Source organism: Phascolarctos cinereus, unplaced genomic scaffold, assembly GCF_003287225.1.
Source record: "Phascolarctos cinereus isolate Bilbo 61053 unplaced genomic scaffold, phaCin_HiC Scaffold_4;HRSCAF=312, whole genome shotgun sequence".
Lineage (NCBI taxonomy): Eukaryota > Metazoa > Chordata > Mammalia > Diprotodontia > Phascolarctidae > Phascolarctos > Phascolarctos cinereus.
Genome location: NW_027555847.1, coordinates 630,937,334 through 630,953,172, shown reverse-complemented (window position 1 = coordinate 630,953,172; position 15,839 = coordinate 630,937,334). Strand labels below are relative to the sequence as shown.

The window sequence follows — 15,839 nt, the reverse complement described above, 5'->3', positions numbered from 1 at the left end:
GCATTTTATAAATGAGGAAAATGAAGCAGACAGCAGTTGAGTCTTGCCCAGGGTCAAACAGCTAGTAAGTGTCTGAGAGCAGATTTGAATTAAGGTCTTCCTGATGCCAAACAAGTCCAGGGCTCTGTCCACCGTACCATCTAAGTACCTAGCTCCTAGCCCTCTGGTGACCCAACTCTAAGCCTCCTCACTTCACCCTAGCCCCACCAAGATGCTAAGTGGTGCTGAAGGAAGCTGGGTGTCCATGTTGGACAGCTGGCCGTGGGGGTAAAAAGAGATTCAGATGAGGACAGTAGAACTAGATTGTAAACAACCTGGGGCAAGGACCATGACTGACTTCTTTCAAGTCCCAGCTAAAGTCCTACTACATACTAGAAGTCTTTCCCAGACCACCTTAATCCCTCTGAAATGAACTCCAATTCATCTTATGTGTATGTTTTGTTTATATAAGATTGTTTGCATGTCGTTTTCTCTGTGAGCTCCTTGAGAGTAGAGGCTGTTTTTGTCTTTGTATCCCCCGTGCTTCAAACCACGTCTGGTATTTAGTGGCCACTTAATGAATGCTTATTGACTTGCCTTGATTTAGACACTGGATTTGGAGTCAAGGGAAGTGGATTCAAATTTTGGCTCTGCTACTTGCTAGCTGTATTTTTACATACATATACATATATATATATATATATATATGTATGTATCTCACCATCTTGCCCAAGTCATTTAACTTCATGAAGCCTTAGTTTTCTCATCTACAAAAAGAAGAGAGCAATCCTTGCACTATGTGCAAGATTGTTGTGAAGAAGTGCTTGAAGTCAGTATAGAAATATGAGTCGTTTTTTCCCTCTTTGTCTATAACTGCCAATCTATGAGTCAGCCACCGACTTTAATGGAAAGACACTTACTCTGTACTGAAAAAGTAGCACATTATTTTTAATAGAATTTATTATTTCCATATCACATTATTTAAGTAGATGTGAAAATGTTTTCCCATGTCCCCAAATACTTGCAATAACACATAAAACAATGTCACAATCTTATCTCAATAAAATATTTAATATTTTCCTGCTTGGAGCTAGAAAACAGACTCTTGTTGGACTGTAATATTTAAATATAGATGAAGAACGCTGAGGAAGTTACCTGTTGCATTTGCCAAATCCCCTATCCCTGCGTTCTCGTTTTCTGCTTGAAGATGAAATTTCTTACATCATGTTTAATACAGTTCTAGATCTCAAGGCAAAGAAATATAGCCCCACATTCTCTAACTACAGAGTCCCCTAAGGGTATATACACATCAGTCAATCAGTCAGCAAATATTTATTAAGCACCTGCTACATTGCAGGTACTGAGGATACAAGTAAAAAGAATGAAATAGTCCCTATTCCCAAAGAGCTTCCGTTGTGGGGGGGGGGGAACGGGACAGAACGGGACAGGATATGTAGATATAAAAATCACAAATATACGGAGACATAGGTAGATGTACGTATTCATAAATGCATCAACACAGGTTAATATTGTACATGAAACTGCAAATATATATGAACCTCTGTGTTGATGCATTTATGAACTTATATTTATGCTGTGTGATTTAATATCACATATATGAGATGGCACTGTGGCTAGAATGCTGGGCCTGACATCAAGAAAATCTGAGTTCAAATGTAGTCTCAAATATCCATTAGCTGTGTGACCCTGGACAGATCACTTAACCTCCCTCAGCCTCAGTTTCCTGATCTGTAAAATGAGGATAATAGTATATACCTTCCCAGGTTGTTATGATGATCAAATGAGATAATATTTATAAAGTATCTAGCAGAGTGCCGGGTATGTAGTGGGTGCTTATTAAATGCTTATTTCTTTCCTTCATATATGTGTGTGTGTGTGTGTGTGTGTGTATACACATATATAGTATGTACATACACACCCGTGAATGTCCCATGTGTCTTAGTGTGATTTTAAACTTTAATTATACACACACACACATATGAAGCTAGGTGGCAAAGTTGGTAAGAACTGTACTTGGAATATCTGAGTTCAAATCCCTCATCAGGTTCTTACTAGCTGGGTGGCCCTGGACAAGTCATTTAACCTGTTTGCCTCAGTTTCCTTATCTATGAAATGGGGATAATAATAGTACTATTATTACTACCTCCTAGGATTGTTGTGAGGATCAAATGAGATAATATATGTACAACACTTTGAAAACTTTAAATGTTATAGAAATGCTAGCTATCATCAGTATTTGTATATGTACACACACATATACATACACACACACACACAAAGTGACTAGATACAAGGTAATTTAGAAGGGAGGTAGCTAGGTGGCTCAGTGGTTAGAGTGCTGGGCCCAGAGTCAGGAAGACCTGGACTCATATGTGGCCTGTGTGACCCTGGGAAAGTCACTTAACCTCTGTTTGCCTTAATCCACTAGAGAAGGAAATGACAAACCACTTTAGTATCTTTGCCATAGTTATATCTAATGGTAACTATCCCTAGGGTAGTGGGGAGAGAGGGAAGGGGGGAAAATAAACACGAAATTTACATGATAACTTTATTATATGTTTAAAAGGAATAGCAAGTTGTATATAATTTGCACTTTCATGTACACTCATCTTTTTTTGTTATACTATGTTATGGAAATGCTTGTTTTATTCCATAAATTAAAAATAAAATAAATGGGAAAATTTTTTAATTCAGAATTAAGCACCTGAAGGACAGTATGGTCCACGAGGTCACAAAGAGTCAGATGCAACTGAACAACAACAACATCAGTAAATTTAGAAGGGAAGACAGGGGCAGCTGTGGGGATCAGGAGCAGTTTCTTGCAGGAGATGGCACTTGAGCTGAATCTTGAATGGAACTGTGCGAAGTAGAGTTAAGGAGGAAGTACGTTCCATGCATGGTAGTGGGCCGGGCCAAAGGCACAGAGGAAGGAGACAGCTTATCCGAAGTGAGTGACAGGGAGAAGGCCAGTGTGGCCCAGTCAAGGAGTGCAGGACGAGGAGGCCAGAACTGTGAGTATGGTCTGGGCAGCAGCAGCGGTTGAGCTTGTCTGTCTTTTATATTCAGGTGCACAAAAAGAAGCTGAAAACATTTTCAAATGCATCAGTCTAGGGAAAGCAGACCCTAGGCACTTTGTGAATATGGGGTTGGCTGAAGTCCTTTGGTTTAAGGGCTGCACACACAAGCATTGTGTCTGTGGCTGCCCAGTTGATGATGCTTCTCTCTCTGGAAGGAGGAGTCCAGTCTAGTTCGCCATAATCCAACAATTGTTTTTTTCTCCTTAGGTAATGACATGGGTCCATCATCTTCCAGTAAAACCACAAACAAGTTTGAAGGAATGTCTCAGCAGTCAAGGTAAGTTGATGTTTGATACTCAGTATTCTGCTGTTTTCATACAGTTGTGTTTAACGGAATTAATAGCACGTCAGAGCCAATACTATTTGACAAATAAAGGAACTGAGGCCAAGAGATTTCATGAAATATTCAATAGATATAAAAAAAAATTGTTACCACCATTTTCAGACTTTCAAATTAGATTGAGATATTGCAGTCACTCTCTATTCGCTCCATTGTTCAGGATGGAGTTTAGGGAAGGAACAGAACTCAGGAGCAGAAGACGTTCGTGGAGGTTTCCAAAGCATTTGAAACTCCCTATTCAAAAGTTTTCCTTTTAAGAGTCTTCCTCAGGGGTGGGGAACCGGTGGTCTTGAGGCCACATGTGGCCCTATGACTGAATCCAGACTGGCCGCACTTAAGGACGTAGAGGGCCACTTGAGGCCGCAGGTACCGCACCCCTGTGACTTACATCGCACCATGAAAGTGATGTTTGTTAGAACCACACGCTATTAGAGGCGGATATACTCTAGAGAGCATCTGGTTCAGGGCCTTGAGGCCCAGAAAGGGGAATTAGTTCAAAAGCTAGCTGCCAAAAATGTGTATTTTGAGACAGGTGCCTTGGGGAAGCAGGGACGTGGGTTTTCATTTGGATTACTTACCATTGTTTAATGGAGAGTAGATAGCAGAATCCCCATTTCCTATTCTCCCACCTTATTCCAGTATAGGCTCTTTCAAATAGAGCCTGTGTAGGATCCCTTTTAATGAGCCCGATGTTCCTACTGCCCAGAGTGGTGTTCGGCCTCCCTGGAGCTGTGTCCGGAGCCTGGTGGTGATTCACCTCCTGCTCACCCCCTAAGAACTGACCTCTCGCTCCCTTTGCACAGCAGGTGACCCAGACCCCTGTGAGTGCGTGACCTTCTGAGGAATCATTCATGAGGGTTTTCAGAAGCCAAGGAGATCTATTTTTAGAGCTTTGTCAATGGGCAGATGTTACACATATAAAACATATCAATCGATATTACACGTGCTTTCTTGCCAAGGAATCCAAGCAGGATTTTATGAGTTCAAACTCCATAAATGTTATAAGGAAAATCCTCCTGTCTTCCTGTGTTTATTTACTGCTAATCTTCTTTCATGATTACTGTATCTCAGAGACTTTTTTCCCATGGTTTCTCAGAGTGTGGTATGATTCTCAAGTGAGCTGCTATGGGGGGAGGGGGTGCAGAGAGAGATTAAGACCTAGGGGTGAATGGTGGGGGAAGAGAGGAGAATGGGGTCAGAGTGGAACAAGAAGTAAAGACAAGGAAGAGCTGTCTGAAGGAAGATAAGCAACTAGGTTTTCCTACTTCTTGCTCTTTGTTTTTTCTTTCTTTCCTGATTTTTTTTGCATAGAGTTAAGGTGACCAGAAAAGAAATCTCAAGTTTGTACATGAGGGGAGAATTACAAAAATGGCCATTTAAATGGAACATTCTTAAGGGGTCTTTGGCACAAAAAACTTCAGTGCTCTTTGCTCTTGTTAAAACTTTTGCCGAGCTCCTAGGAGGTCCGTGGAACATGGTTATTCCATTTTTATTAAAGAAAAATAAGAGTTTTATGGTGTTTTTAAAAATTAAGGTCTGTGGTGTTCCAGTGTACCAACCCCAGGGCAAAATGTCTTTTCACTGCTGCCTTACTATACAACATTGGGTGAGCCACCCTATCACTGCCTGCCCGTAGAGTTTCCCCATCCTGTAAAATGGAGGTTACTAAACCATTGGCTCCTGATCCTTTAGATGCTAATTATTGAGTTTGTGGGTTTGAGATGCTGTAATAATATCTCCTACTTTTGTCTTTGGGGTATTCCCTGGTGATTTCAGCTTAAGCCAAGAGACAGGGAGGGAGGGAGCAAGGGAAGGAAAGAAAAATTAAACTCCTTTGACCAATTCTGGAAAATGGTCCCAGATGTGATGCTTTGCTTTTTATTTGCAATCCTACCTGTTATTCTCCATCCACATAAAATGGGGATTTATGCTTGTCTTCTATTATAGGAACATTAGTATAACTGGTTAGTGTGTAAAGTGCTATGAGATCCTTCAGTAATAACTTGGATACTAATATTGTAACTGGTTGAGGTCATAATGATTCTTATTTATTTATCAGTACTGGCTCTGCAAAGACTGCCCTTGGCCCAAGAGTTCTTCCGAAACTACCTCAAAAAGGTAAGGCTTGTCTTTTTCAAGTCTATATGGAGTTAGAGTATGAACATCCTTCTTTCTTCTGACATTGCTACCATCGTAATACGTGTCTGTATCACCTCACGCCTAGATTATTGTAGCTTGTTCATGGGTCTGCCTGCCAGTGGATTTGCTTGTCTTAAGTCTCCTCACTCCAATCCATCCTCCATTCAATCACTGAAGTGATTTTCCTAAAGCACAAGTCCAATCAGGTGAATCCTCCCTCCCACCACCCGCTCTTTACAAACTCTAGTGGCTCCCTATTGCCTTCTAGAGCAAATATAAAATGCTCTGTTTGGCATTCAAAACCCTTCATAACCTGTCCTCACACTATCTTCTCATTCTTCTTACACCTTACTCCCCACCACATATTCTTCAAATAAGACACTTCATCTCACAGTTCCTGGGCATTTTCTCAAACTGTCCACCATGCCTGAAGCACTATTCCTCCTCTACGTTGACTGCTGACCTCCCTGACTTCTCTTAAGTCCCAGCTAAAATCCTACCTTCTGTGGGCAGCCTTTCCCAGTCCCTCTTAAGTCTAGTGCCTCCTCTCTTTTAATTATTTCTTGTTTATCTTTCACAGAGCTTGTTTGTACATACTTGTTTGTTTTCTCCCTCATTTGGTTGTGAGCTCCTTGAGAATAAGGAACTGTCTTTTGCCTATTTATATCCCCAATGTTTAGCACAGTGCGTGATGCATAGTAGGTGCTTAATAAACGTTTATTGTCTGACTTGACATCCCAGCACAGTTACTAAAAGGTAATTGTTTGAGGAAGGATACACAAATATTGACATCCTTGGTTCTGTACCTCTTTTTTTCGAACTGTAAGGTAAAATTCATCATGCTAAGAACAGAATGTAGGTTATTTTTCTTAAAATCAACCCTTCTTTTTGACTTCTTTTTTTAAATAGCACTACCACTCACCCAGCTCGCCAGGCTAGAAACTTTAGGATTTTACTCTTCTCAGTATCTCCCCACCTGCATTGAGTCAGGTATCAAATCCTTAGCACTATCTCTAATCCAACAATATCTCTCAGCAGCCTGCTTTCTTTTTCCTCTCACTCCAACGTGAGCGTTCATTGTAAGCTCCATGAGGATATCACTTCAGTTCCACTTAGTATTGCATTTTATACACAGGCTCTGAATAAATGTCTGTTGGATGAATGAGGACATGAAACCAGACATATTAAGAAGAGGTTAAAAAAAACCAAGACTTACATTTATATGGTCCTTTAAGTTTGCAAAGCACTTTGCATGCATTCTCCTATTTGAGTAACACAATAGCTCTGCAAGGTAGGCACTGTAGGGATTATCTCCTTTTTTTTTTAAATAAGAAAACTAAGGCTCACAGTGTTAAATGAGTTGTCTATGGTTATACAGGCAGTGAGTGTCAGAGGGAATATCTGAATTCTAGTCTTCCTGACTCAAGGTCCAGCATTCTCAAAAGGCTTCTCAGAGGAGATAGCTTTTGGCCTTGATGAATGAGTAGGAAGTCAGCAGACAGAAAGATAGGGCAGTTAGAAGGAAGAGTATAATGGTTTTGTTTTGTTGGGTTTCTTTAAGTTTTAGCACCACACACAAATCATCCCTCACAGTTGAATTTTGGTTCCTTTCTCAAGGGTTTGGGTTTCCTGTTAAGATATAAAGGCTTTGGGGGCAGCTAGGGGCACAGTGGATAGAGCTCCCACCTTGAAGTCAGGAAGAGCTGAGCTCAAATCCAACTTCAGACACTTGACACTCACTAGCTGTGTGATGCTATGCAAGTCACTTAACCCGATTGTCTCACCAAAAAAAAAAGATATAAAAGCTTTTGTTTTGGTAGCCGTATTTAAATTTCTTACAAGGCAACGTTACCCAACGAGCACACGTGTAATAAGTCTACATGTTGTCCCAACAAAAGAAGAAAGTGCTTCATAAAATGCTACCTCTATCTTGAACTGAGGGCCGTTAACTCCTCTGCCAAATTGTCTTCCCCTTACAGAGCAAATTTTCCATTTGAAAGAGTAACATTCCAGTCTCATTTTTGAAAGTGGTGCTGTGGGAGTGCTGGTGTTTCTCTAACAAATTGTAGTGATTTGAGAAGCCAGGTAGGCCCCAACTTCAGCAGTGTGGGAAGGAAGGAACTAAAAAAGAAAACCACATACAAGGTGCCAATGCTGTTGACTCTGTCTCAGTGGAAACAAAAGGAGCTGTTTGCCCCAGTATAATAATGAATGATAAAAGCAATAGCTCACATTTGTATAATGCTTTTAAGTCTTGCAAAATGCTTTCCTTATACCTACCATGTGAGATACATAGATAGGTAGTATAGGCATTAATGTGTGCATTTTACAGATGGGTAAACAAGCTCAAAGAGATTTAAATACCTTCCCTAGACAGATGAAGTAACTTGCTCAGGGTCATACAGGTGTTAGAGCCAAACCAAATCTCTGGACTCCAAGTACAATGTTCTTCCTAACCCTCCAGTGTTTTTCTAGATGTTTACCTGTATCCAAAAAGTTGCTCTTACAAAGAGGCTGGAACACTATCATTTGTGAATGTCTTGCTTGTGGTTTCTCTTTTTTGTCTGTTTCATCAATCTCAAAGTTAATTTGCATTTTTTTTTTGGTGAGGCAGTTGGAGTTAAGTGACTTGCCCAGGGTCACAGTTAGCAATGTCATGTGTCTGAGGCCGAATTTGAACTCAGGTCCTTCTGACTCCAAGGCTGGAGTTCTATCCACTGCACCACCTAGCTACCCCAATTTGCATTTAATTATTAGCTAGCTGCCCCAATTTGCATTAATTTAATTATGTCACTTTCTTATGGAATAGGGGCCAAGATACTTAACCTCATTGGGCCCCAGTTTCTGCATGTATAGAATAAGAGGACTGAACAAAGTGATCTCAAAGTTCCCTTCCCTATGATCTATAATCAGGACATGAAGGCTTCTACCAGAACAATGCCAGGTCCAACTCAGCCGAAGTATCTTCAGATCAAGCTTATCAGCAGAAGGTGATCCAAGTGATGAATTTTTCAGCCACAGTAATTCATGAAGGGTCATAGTCTACATTGTCAAAGGATCTACCCATACAGATAAAATCAAAGATCATTAGATGATGAAGAGATAATAGATTTCAAGCTTCTAGACTGTGTTACGGGCAATAGAAATCTATGAGCCACAGAGGCAGAATGTAAAAGGAGAAAGAGCCTAAGAACGCACAGAACTAGGGCAGCTAGGTGGTACAGTGGATAGAGCTCCAACCATAGAGTCAGAAGGACCTGAGTTCAAATCCAGCTTCAGACACTTGATACTTAGTAGCTGTGTGACCCTGGGCAAGTCACTTAACCCCAATTGCCTCACCAAAAAGCAAAAAAAAAAGAAACTCGCAGTCCCTGTAACCTAGTACGAGAACTACAGATTCAATTCTAAATACAGATACATCTGAAGCTATTATGTGCTCTGACTACTGGTCCAATTTTCCACCCTCTTCCACCCCCCACATCACCACTGTGGATACCTGATTGTAATATCCTTTTGGTTCATTTTTAGAGAGAAAATTAAATCCTTCCTTCAAATGAGCTTTTTAAACTTATTAATGTTACTTTTCTAAATTATGATTCACAATTGGCAACATGCCATATCAGTAGAATTCTGGGCTTGGAATCAAGAAAAACCCAGGTTCAAATCCAGACTCTGACACTTACTTGCTACGTGACGTTGGACAAACCATTTAAACTCTATTTGCCTCATGCACTTTTCCTAATTATCTGTTGCTAGAGCTCTATATTTTGTGAAATAGTTTTTATGACCTTGCATTTACTTTGCATTATATGACTTTGCATTATTCCTTTGTTCAGTTGTGTCTGACTTTTCATTACCCCATGGACCATAACACACCAGGCCCTTCCGTCCTCCACTGTCTCCTGAAGTCTAAGCTCATGTTCATTGTTTCCATGACACTATCCATCTCATCTTCCACCATCCCCTTCTTCTTTTTGCCTTCATCTTTTCTAACATCAGAGTGTTTTCCAATAAGTCCTGTCTTCTTATTATATGGCCAAAGTATTTAAGCTTCAGCTTCAGTATTCGCCCTTCCAATGAATAGTCAGAGTTAATTTCTTTAAGTATTGACTGATTTGATTTTCTTGCTGTCCAAGGCACTCTCTGAAGTCTTCTCCAGCACCACAGTTGGAAAGAGTCAATTCTGCAGTGCTCAGGTTTCCTTATAGTCCAACTCTCACAGCCATATAGTACTACCACTGGAAAAACCATAGCTTTGACTATATGGACATTTGTTAGCAAGATGACTTCTCTGTATGTTGTCCAGATTTGCCACAGCTTTCCTTCGAAGGAGCAAGTTACCTCCTTACGTGTTGAATATTCCCAGGACAACGTAAGCTCCTTGAGGACAGGGGATATTATGTTTTCAGTCTTTGTATTTCTAGCACCTAGCATAGCTTACTGCACAGAGCACAGAGTTTGTTGAATTGAGCCATCTTTGAAGACTCTGATCTGCCTGCTGAGAGACTGTCTCTTACCAAGAGTTCCCTACAAATGTGAAGTTATAGTTACTTTGTGAAATGAAAAGTGTGCTTTTCTGCAGCAATATCTTGTAACCCCATCCTAATATGTCATCTGCTTTATTTGCCCTGGTTGTTCAAAAAGATAGGCCTCTTGTAATTTAGGAATGATTTTTCAGGAAGGACTTTTCACTGGGGCCATCAAGAAGCAAGAATAGTCCTAGAAGTCTAGGTGAAAAAATTAACTCTTCTGCAGACCCAGCCCCTTTGAGCAGGGGAGGGGGAAGGTGTCTCTTTTTGTGTGTATTATGACAGAACATTTGGTTCATTCTTTGGCTCTCAGAAGAGATGAATTCCTGATGCTGGTGACCTAGGTGCAGCTAGTGAATGATTCTATGATTCTTACCTTAACAAAGTTTTCCCAAAGTGTAAATAAATACAGCCAGTACAACATCTGGAACCTTTTAGGCCAGGCTGCTGGCTTCAGTTTCCCCAAATCTAACAATATCCTTTAGGTGGATGTGGACAAGAGAGTTCTTCTTCAAACGGATGGTGAAAACTTACAAACATCAGAAAGGTGGAATAAGGCAGGAAGATAATATTAGTATTTTATTAAGTAATTTTTGTTTTAAAAGATTGAAAACTCCTTGATGCCAGAAATTTTAGATAAACAGATTATACATTCAGATAAAAATAGAGAAATAGGTAGATAAGGTAGAGATATCCCTGGACTCTTTAAACCTTTTAGTGTTCCTAAAAATAACATTCTATAATAGAAAGAATACTGAAATTTCTTATTACCTGTGTGACCCTGGGCAGGTTAGTTCTTTGAACCTGTTTCGTCATCTGTACAGTGGAGAGAAGAATACCCTTAGTACTTACCTCTCGGTTGTTGTGAGGCTCAAGTGACGTAATGTGCATGAAAGCACTTGGTAAACTTTAAAGTGCTATATAAATTACAGCTCTCATTCTTAGTGTTATTATTATTAATATTATTATTATCTGATGCTAGAGCAACTCACTTCACCATCTGAACCAGAGTTTTCTCATTTGTGAAATGGGAATACTGTCTGATACTACCTGCCTCACAGGATTGCTATGAGAAAATTGCTCTATAGATCTGAAAACAATAGCAAAAATGTGAGCAGTTATTTTTTATTGTCGTTATTGCTATCATCATCATTAGGCTTCCAAATCCTAGATGCATTGAATTAAATTAGACTCAGAATTCAGTCCTTAAGGAAAGTGAGGACAGGGGCAGGTAGATGTTGCAGTGGAGGACCTGAATTCAAATGTGACCTCAGACACTTGACACTTACTAGTTTTGTGACCCTGGGCAGGTCACTTGACCCCAATTGCCTCACAAAGAAAAAATATATTAAAAATAAAAATGAAAAAAAAAGAGGACACAAAGTAATCTCAGAGGAATGGAAATGTCATTCTTTCATCTTCCATTTTAGGAGAAACTTCATTTTTTTCCTAACCTTGCTATTTTTTTCTCCCTTTATCTGTTGAATTCCTACCTATGTTTAATTTTTTTAAAAATAATCTTTGTTTTTATTTTGAACTTATCAAACACCAAATAGAATTGTTGTTTGCATAGGCATAGCAGAACAAAAAAAAGGATTGTACATAAAACTGCGAGTCTCTATTATATACAACTTGCTTTTCTTTGTAAGTGTATCATAAGATCAACCTGTAGCTTTCAAAGCTATCCTGCTTATTTGAGTGTATATGACTTTTATGACTTATTTGACTTATATGACTTTTATAGCCTTTCTTCCCTTCATTTTTTTTGTTTTCTCTTATTTTACCAATTTTTAAAAGTCTGGTTTTTTTTCTCTTTCCACCTTCCCTCTACAGTTTCCTTGTAACAAATGACTAGGATGATATGCATGTTGTGACTGTGCAGGTTAGGAGAATGAAAATAGAACCAGGGATAGAAACCAGAGAGAAGTGCTTGAGCCAGGTGCTTACCTACCAGAAGCATCACCTGGTAGTTAGAGATTCATTTCAGTAATCAAGTCATAGATCCAGTTTCCTTTCTCCTGTCTTCCTTGCTTCCCCCAGCCAGGACTTCTCAGAGGTTTTTCCATCCAAAGAAAGAAGGAAAGGACCCACATGTACAAAAATACTTGTAGCAGCTCTTTTTTGGTAGCAAAGAAGTGGAAACTAAAGGAGTGCCCACCTATTAGGGAATGGCTGAAGAAAGTATGGCATATAAATGTAATGTAGTACTATTGTGTCATAAAAAATAACAAAAGGGATGGGTTCAGAGCAAAATGTAAAAACTTGTATAAATTAATAAAGAATGAAGTGAGCAAAACTAGAACAATTTGTTGTTCATTCATTTTTCAGTGCTGGAGTAGTTTGCCGTTTCCTTCTTCAGATCATTTTACAGATAAGAAAACTGAGACAAGCAAGGTTAAATGACTTGCCTAGGGTCACACAGCCAGTAAGTGTTTGAGACCAAATTTGAACTCAGGAAATTGAGTCTTCCTGACTCCAGGCTCTGCATTCTATCCACTGTACCACCTAGCTGCCAGAATAATTTATAGAATAACAACAATACTTTAAAAAAAAAAACAACAACCCACAACTTAAGAACTCTGATCAATGAATGACTGACCATGATTCCAAAGCATAAAACCCAAATTGGGTAAAATATTAACAAGTTAGATGTTTGAAACAGACAGAATTGTTTCTTTGTTTTTGTCTTGTCTCTCAACTTACATATCATCTCCTAACCATTCAGTCAACAATATACATTTTCATTTGTATGGTCTGATGCTGAGGGAAGTGAGCAGAACCAAGAGAACGTTGTACACAATAACAGCCATGCTGTGCGATGACTAATATTGATAAACTTAACCCTTCCCAGCAATACAAGGATCCAAGACATCTCCAAAGGCCTTGTGATGGAAAATGCTGCCCACATCCAAAGAAAGAACTATGGAGTTTGAATGCAGATCAAAGCATACTACTTGCTATTTTTTTTTCTTCTGTTGAGTTTTGTTTCCTCTTTCTAGTGGTTCCTCCTATTGGTTCTAATTCTTACTTACAACATCACTAATGTGAAAGTATGTGTAATAGGAATGTGTATGTATAGCCTATATCAGATTGTGCGCCATCTTGGGGAGGGTGGTGCGGAAGAAAGGGGAGAAAAATTTTAAACTCAAAAGTATATGGAAGTGATTGTTGATAAATCAAAATAAATTAATAAAAAAAAATATGCCTTTTCAATTTCAGCCAGTAAATCTATAGAGAGTATGGACATCTTGTTGTCACTAAACTATCTATAAAGTCATTTGGATTGTGAATTGGATGCCTTCCACGCTTCAGGGGTTTTATCTTTTAAAGAACACACCTCAGTCAGAGTGTGTACATTCACTTCCCTTTGGACATGTCCCAGTACCAATCGCTCAACTTAGAGAAATGCTATTTAGAGTGTGGGTGCCTTTTAAGATAAAAGGGATAGGTAGAAATTAGGGTTGCCTTGTATGATGTAATATTAACAGACCAATTCTGTTTGTTGTTTACTTTGATCAGTGGCATTAAGGAAAATCGAAACCAGCCATCATCTTTCCATAGATAAATCCAATGTCCCCCCAGAAATTTTTCAGAAATCACCCCAGCCACTGGAGCTCCCACAGAAGCCACAGCCTGGAGATCTGCCTCCCAAACCTCAGCCTGCAGAATTGGGCCCTAAACCTCAGATTGGAGATTTGCCCCCTAAACCAGGAGAACTGCCCCCAAAGCCTCAACTTGGAGATTTGCCACCCAAGCCACAACTCTCAGATTTACCTCCAAAACCACAAATAAAAGACCTGCCCCCAAAGCCACAATTAGGAGACTTGCTGGCTAAATCCCAAGCTGGAGAAAGCTCCCCGAAGACCCAGCCCTTGGAGATAAATCAAAAACTCCCCACTACGGATCTCTCTCCAAATGTCCAGTCTCGAGAGACTCTCCAAAAGCAAGCATCAGAAGATTCCAATGATCTAACGCCCACGCTGCCAGAGACACCAGTGCCTCTTCCCAGAAAAATTAATACAGTAAGTAAATCACCAAAACTGGGTATAAAATTGAGAGGGGGGACAGAAGCACAAAACCACATATCCAAATTAGCTGGCCATTCATTAGGGGATGTTGTGAGTTCTTAGCATGGTGTAGATGAGGCTAAATGGCTTCTCCCAGTCATGTCCTGTGAGGATTGGCTAAAGGATCTGATGGTGGTGAGCTTGAAAAAAGACTTGGTGGGGCAACCTGGTTAGCTGTTTTCAAGTATTTGAAGGGAAAAAAGAGATTTGATTTGTCACCAGAGAGGAGAAAGTTTAGACAGGAAAGGGAGATTAGACTTACTCTCCTTGCTCTTAGAGGGCAAAAGGAGATGCTGTGGTAGAAGCTGTCAAAAGGTAAATTTAGGTTTGATGTTAATAAAACCTTCCTAACAATTAAAACTATCCAGAAGTGGAATGGGTGGTTTCAGGAGGGAGGAGTGGGCTGTCCTTCACTAGAGCTTTCCAAGCTGTGGCTGGAGGACCACTTGTGAAGTGTAGAAATGGGGGTTTTGTTCAGATATGTATTAAACCAGCTAGATTTTGAGGGCATTCGATAAAGTTTTAGATCTAGAAAGAATGTGAAAGGTCAGAACTGCTCCTTCGTTTTAGATATGAGGAAACCAGGGCCATGAAACCAGAGAGATTAAGTGATTTTTTTCAAGATCACACAGCCGTTATGTATCTGAAGCTGAACTTGAATTCAGGTACTCCTAACTCTTAAGATCAGCGCCCCATGTACTATACCACATTGCCTCACAAAAAGAAGGTCCTTTCCAGCTCTGAAATTCAGTGACTCTATGGCCTCTAAGATCTTTCCTGATTCTTAAGACTCTGCTTCTAAGTTGAAAGAAGAAGTACCCAGTTGCAGATATAATTGAGAGCTTATGATCACATTTCAGTACTGTAGAAAGTGAGAGTGAAACCCTTCAGTGACCTAAAAGAAAGAAATGAGCGGGGAAACACAGCAATGTGACCACTGATTTAGGATGCCAGATGTGTTCTCATTGTAATGGGGGATGTAAGATAGATAGTAGGTACAGCGCTAAACCTGGAGTCAGGAAGACCTGAGGTCAAATCCAGTCTCAGAGACTTACTAGCTGTGTGACCCTGGGCAAGTCACTCAGTCGGCTTTCAGCCTCAGTTTCCTCATCTATAAAATGGGAACAGTTATAGCATCTACCATCCAGAGTTGTTGTGGGGACAAAATGAGATATTTGCAAAGCACGTCACAAACCTTAAAGCACTATATTATTTATTATCACTGTATTATGATTATGATCATCACCATTATTTATTAATTGACCTAGTTATCTCTCACCAGTTTCTGTAGACACTATGAATTCACACAGAACTCCTTTTTTGGTTTCCTTTCCATAAATTGTGTTGGCCAATGTGCTGGGACCATATTTAGAACCCATATTTAGATTTCTCTGTTTCCTTGTTTCTGTTTGCATAAGAGGACAGAAAACCTACCCCCAAAAAAACCCAAGTCAGAATTGATCAAAAATGGAAAACTCTAAAAATGAAGCAGAGCACAGTAAATCCTTCCAGATCTTAGTGGAGGAGTATAGGCAAGCTGCTTCCTTTTCCTTGTTTTAAACTAGCCTATTTCTTCCTGGTAAAGACAATTTTCTTGACAGTTATGAAATCGTTAAGGCTTGATATTAAATATGCAGAAGTTGCACATTTCTGTCGAAATCATCTTTTCCTGAATCATTTTTAGATG

General features: G+C 39.7%; 1 protein-coding gene across 7 annotated transcripts in view; it reads left to right on the top strand.

Annotated features, from left to right (window-relative positions):
* Positions 1-15,839, top strand: part of ASAP1 (ArfGAP with SH3 domain, ankyrin repeat and PH domain 1) — a 606,833-nt gene that overhangs the window by 583,444 nt on the left and 7,550 nt on the right. For all 7 annotated transcript variants that reach the window (XM_078153734.1, XM_078153735.1, XM_020997892.2 and 4 more), the window contains 3 exons: positions 3,285-3,354; positions 5,477-5,535; positions 13,605-14,107. In XM_078153734.1, coding sequence (XP_078009860.1) covers positions 3,285-3,354; positions 5,477-5,535; positions 13,605-14,107 — 632 coding nt within the window. The remainder of the gene's footprint in view (positions 1-3,284; positions 3,355-5,476; positions 5,536-13,604; positions 14,108-15,839) is intronic.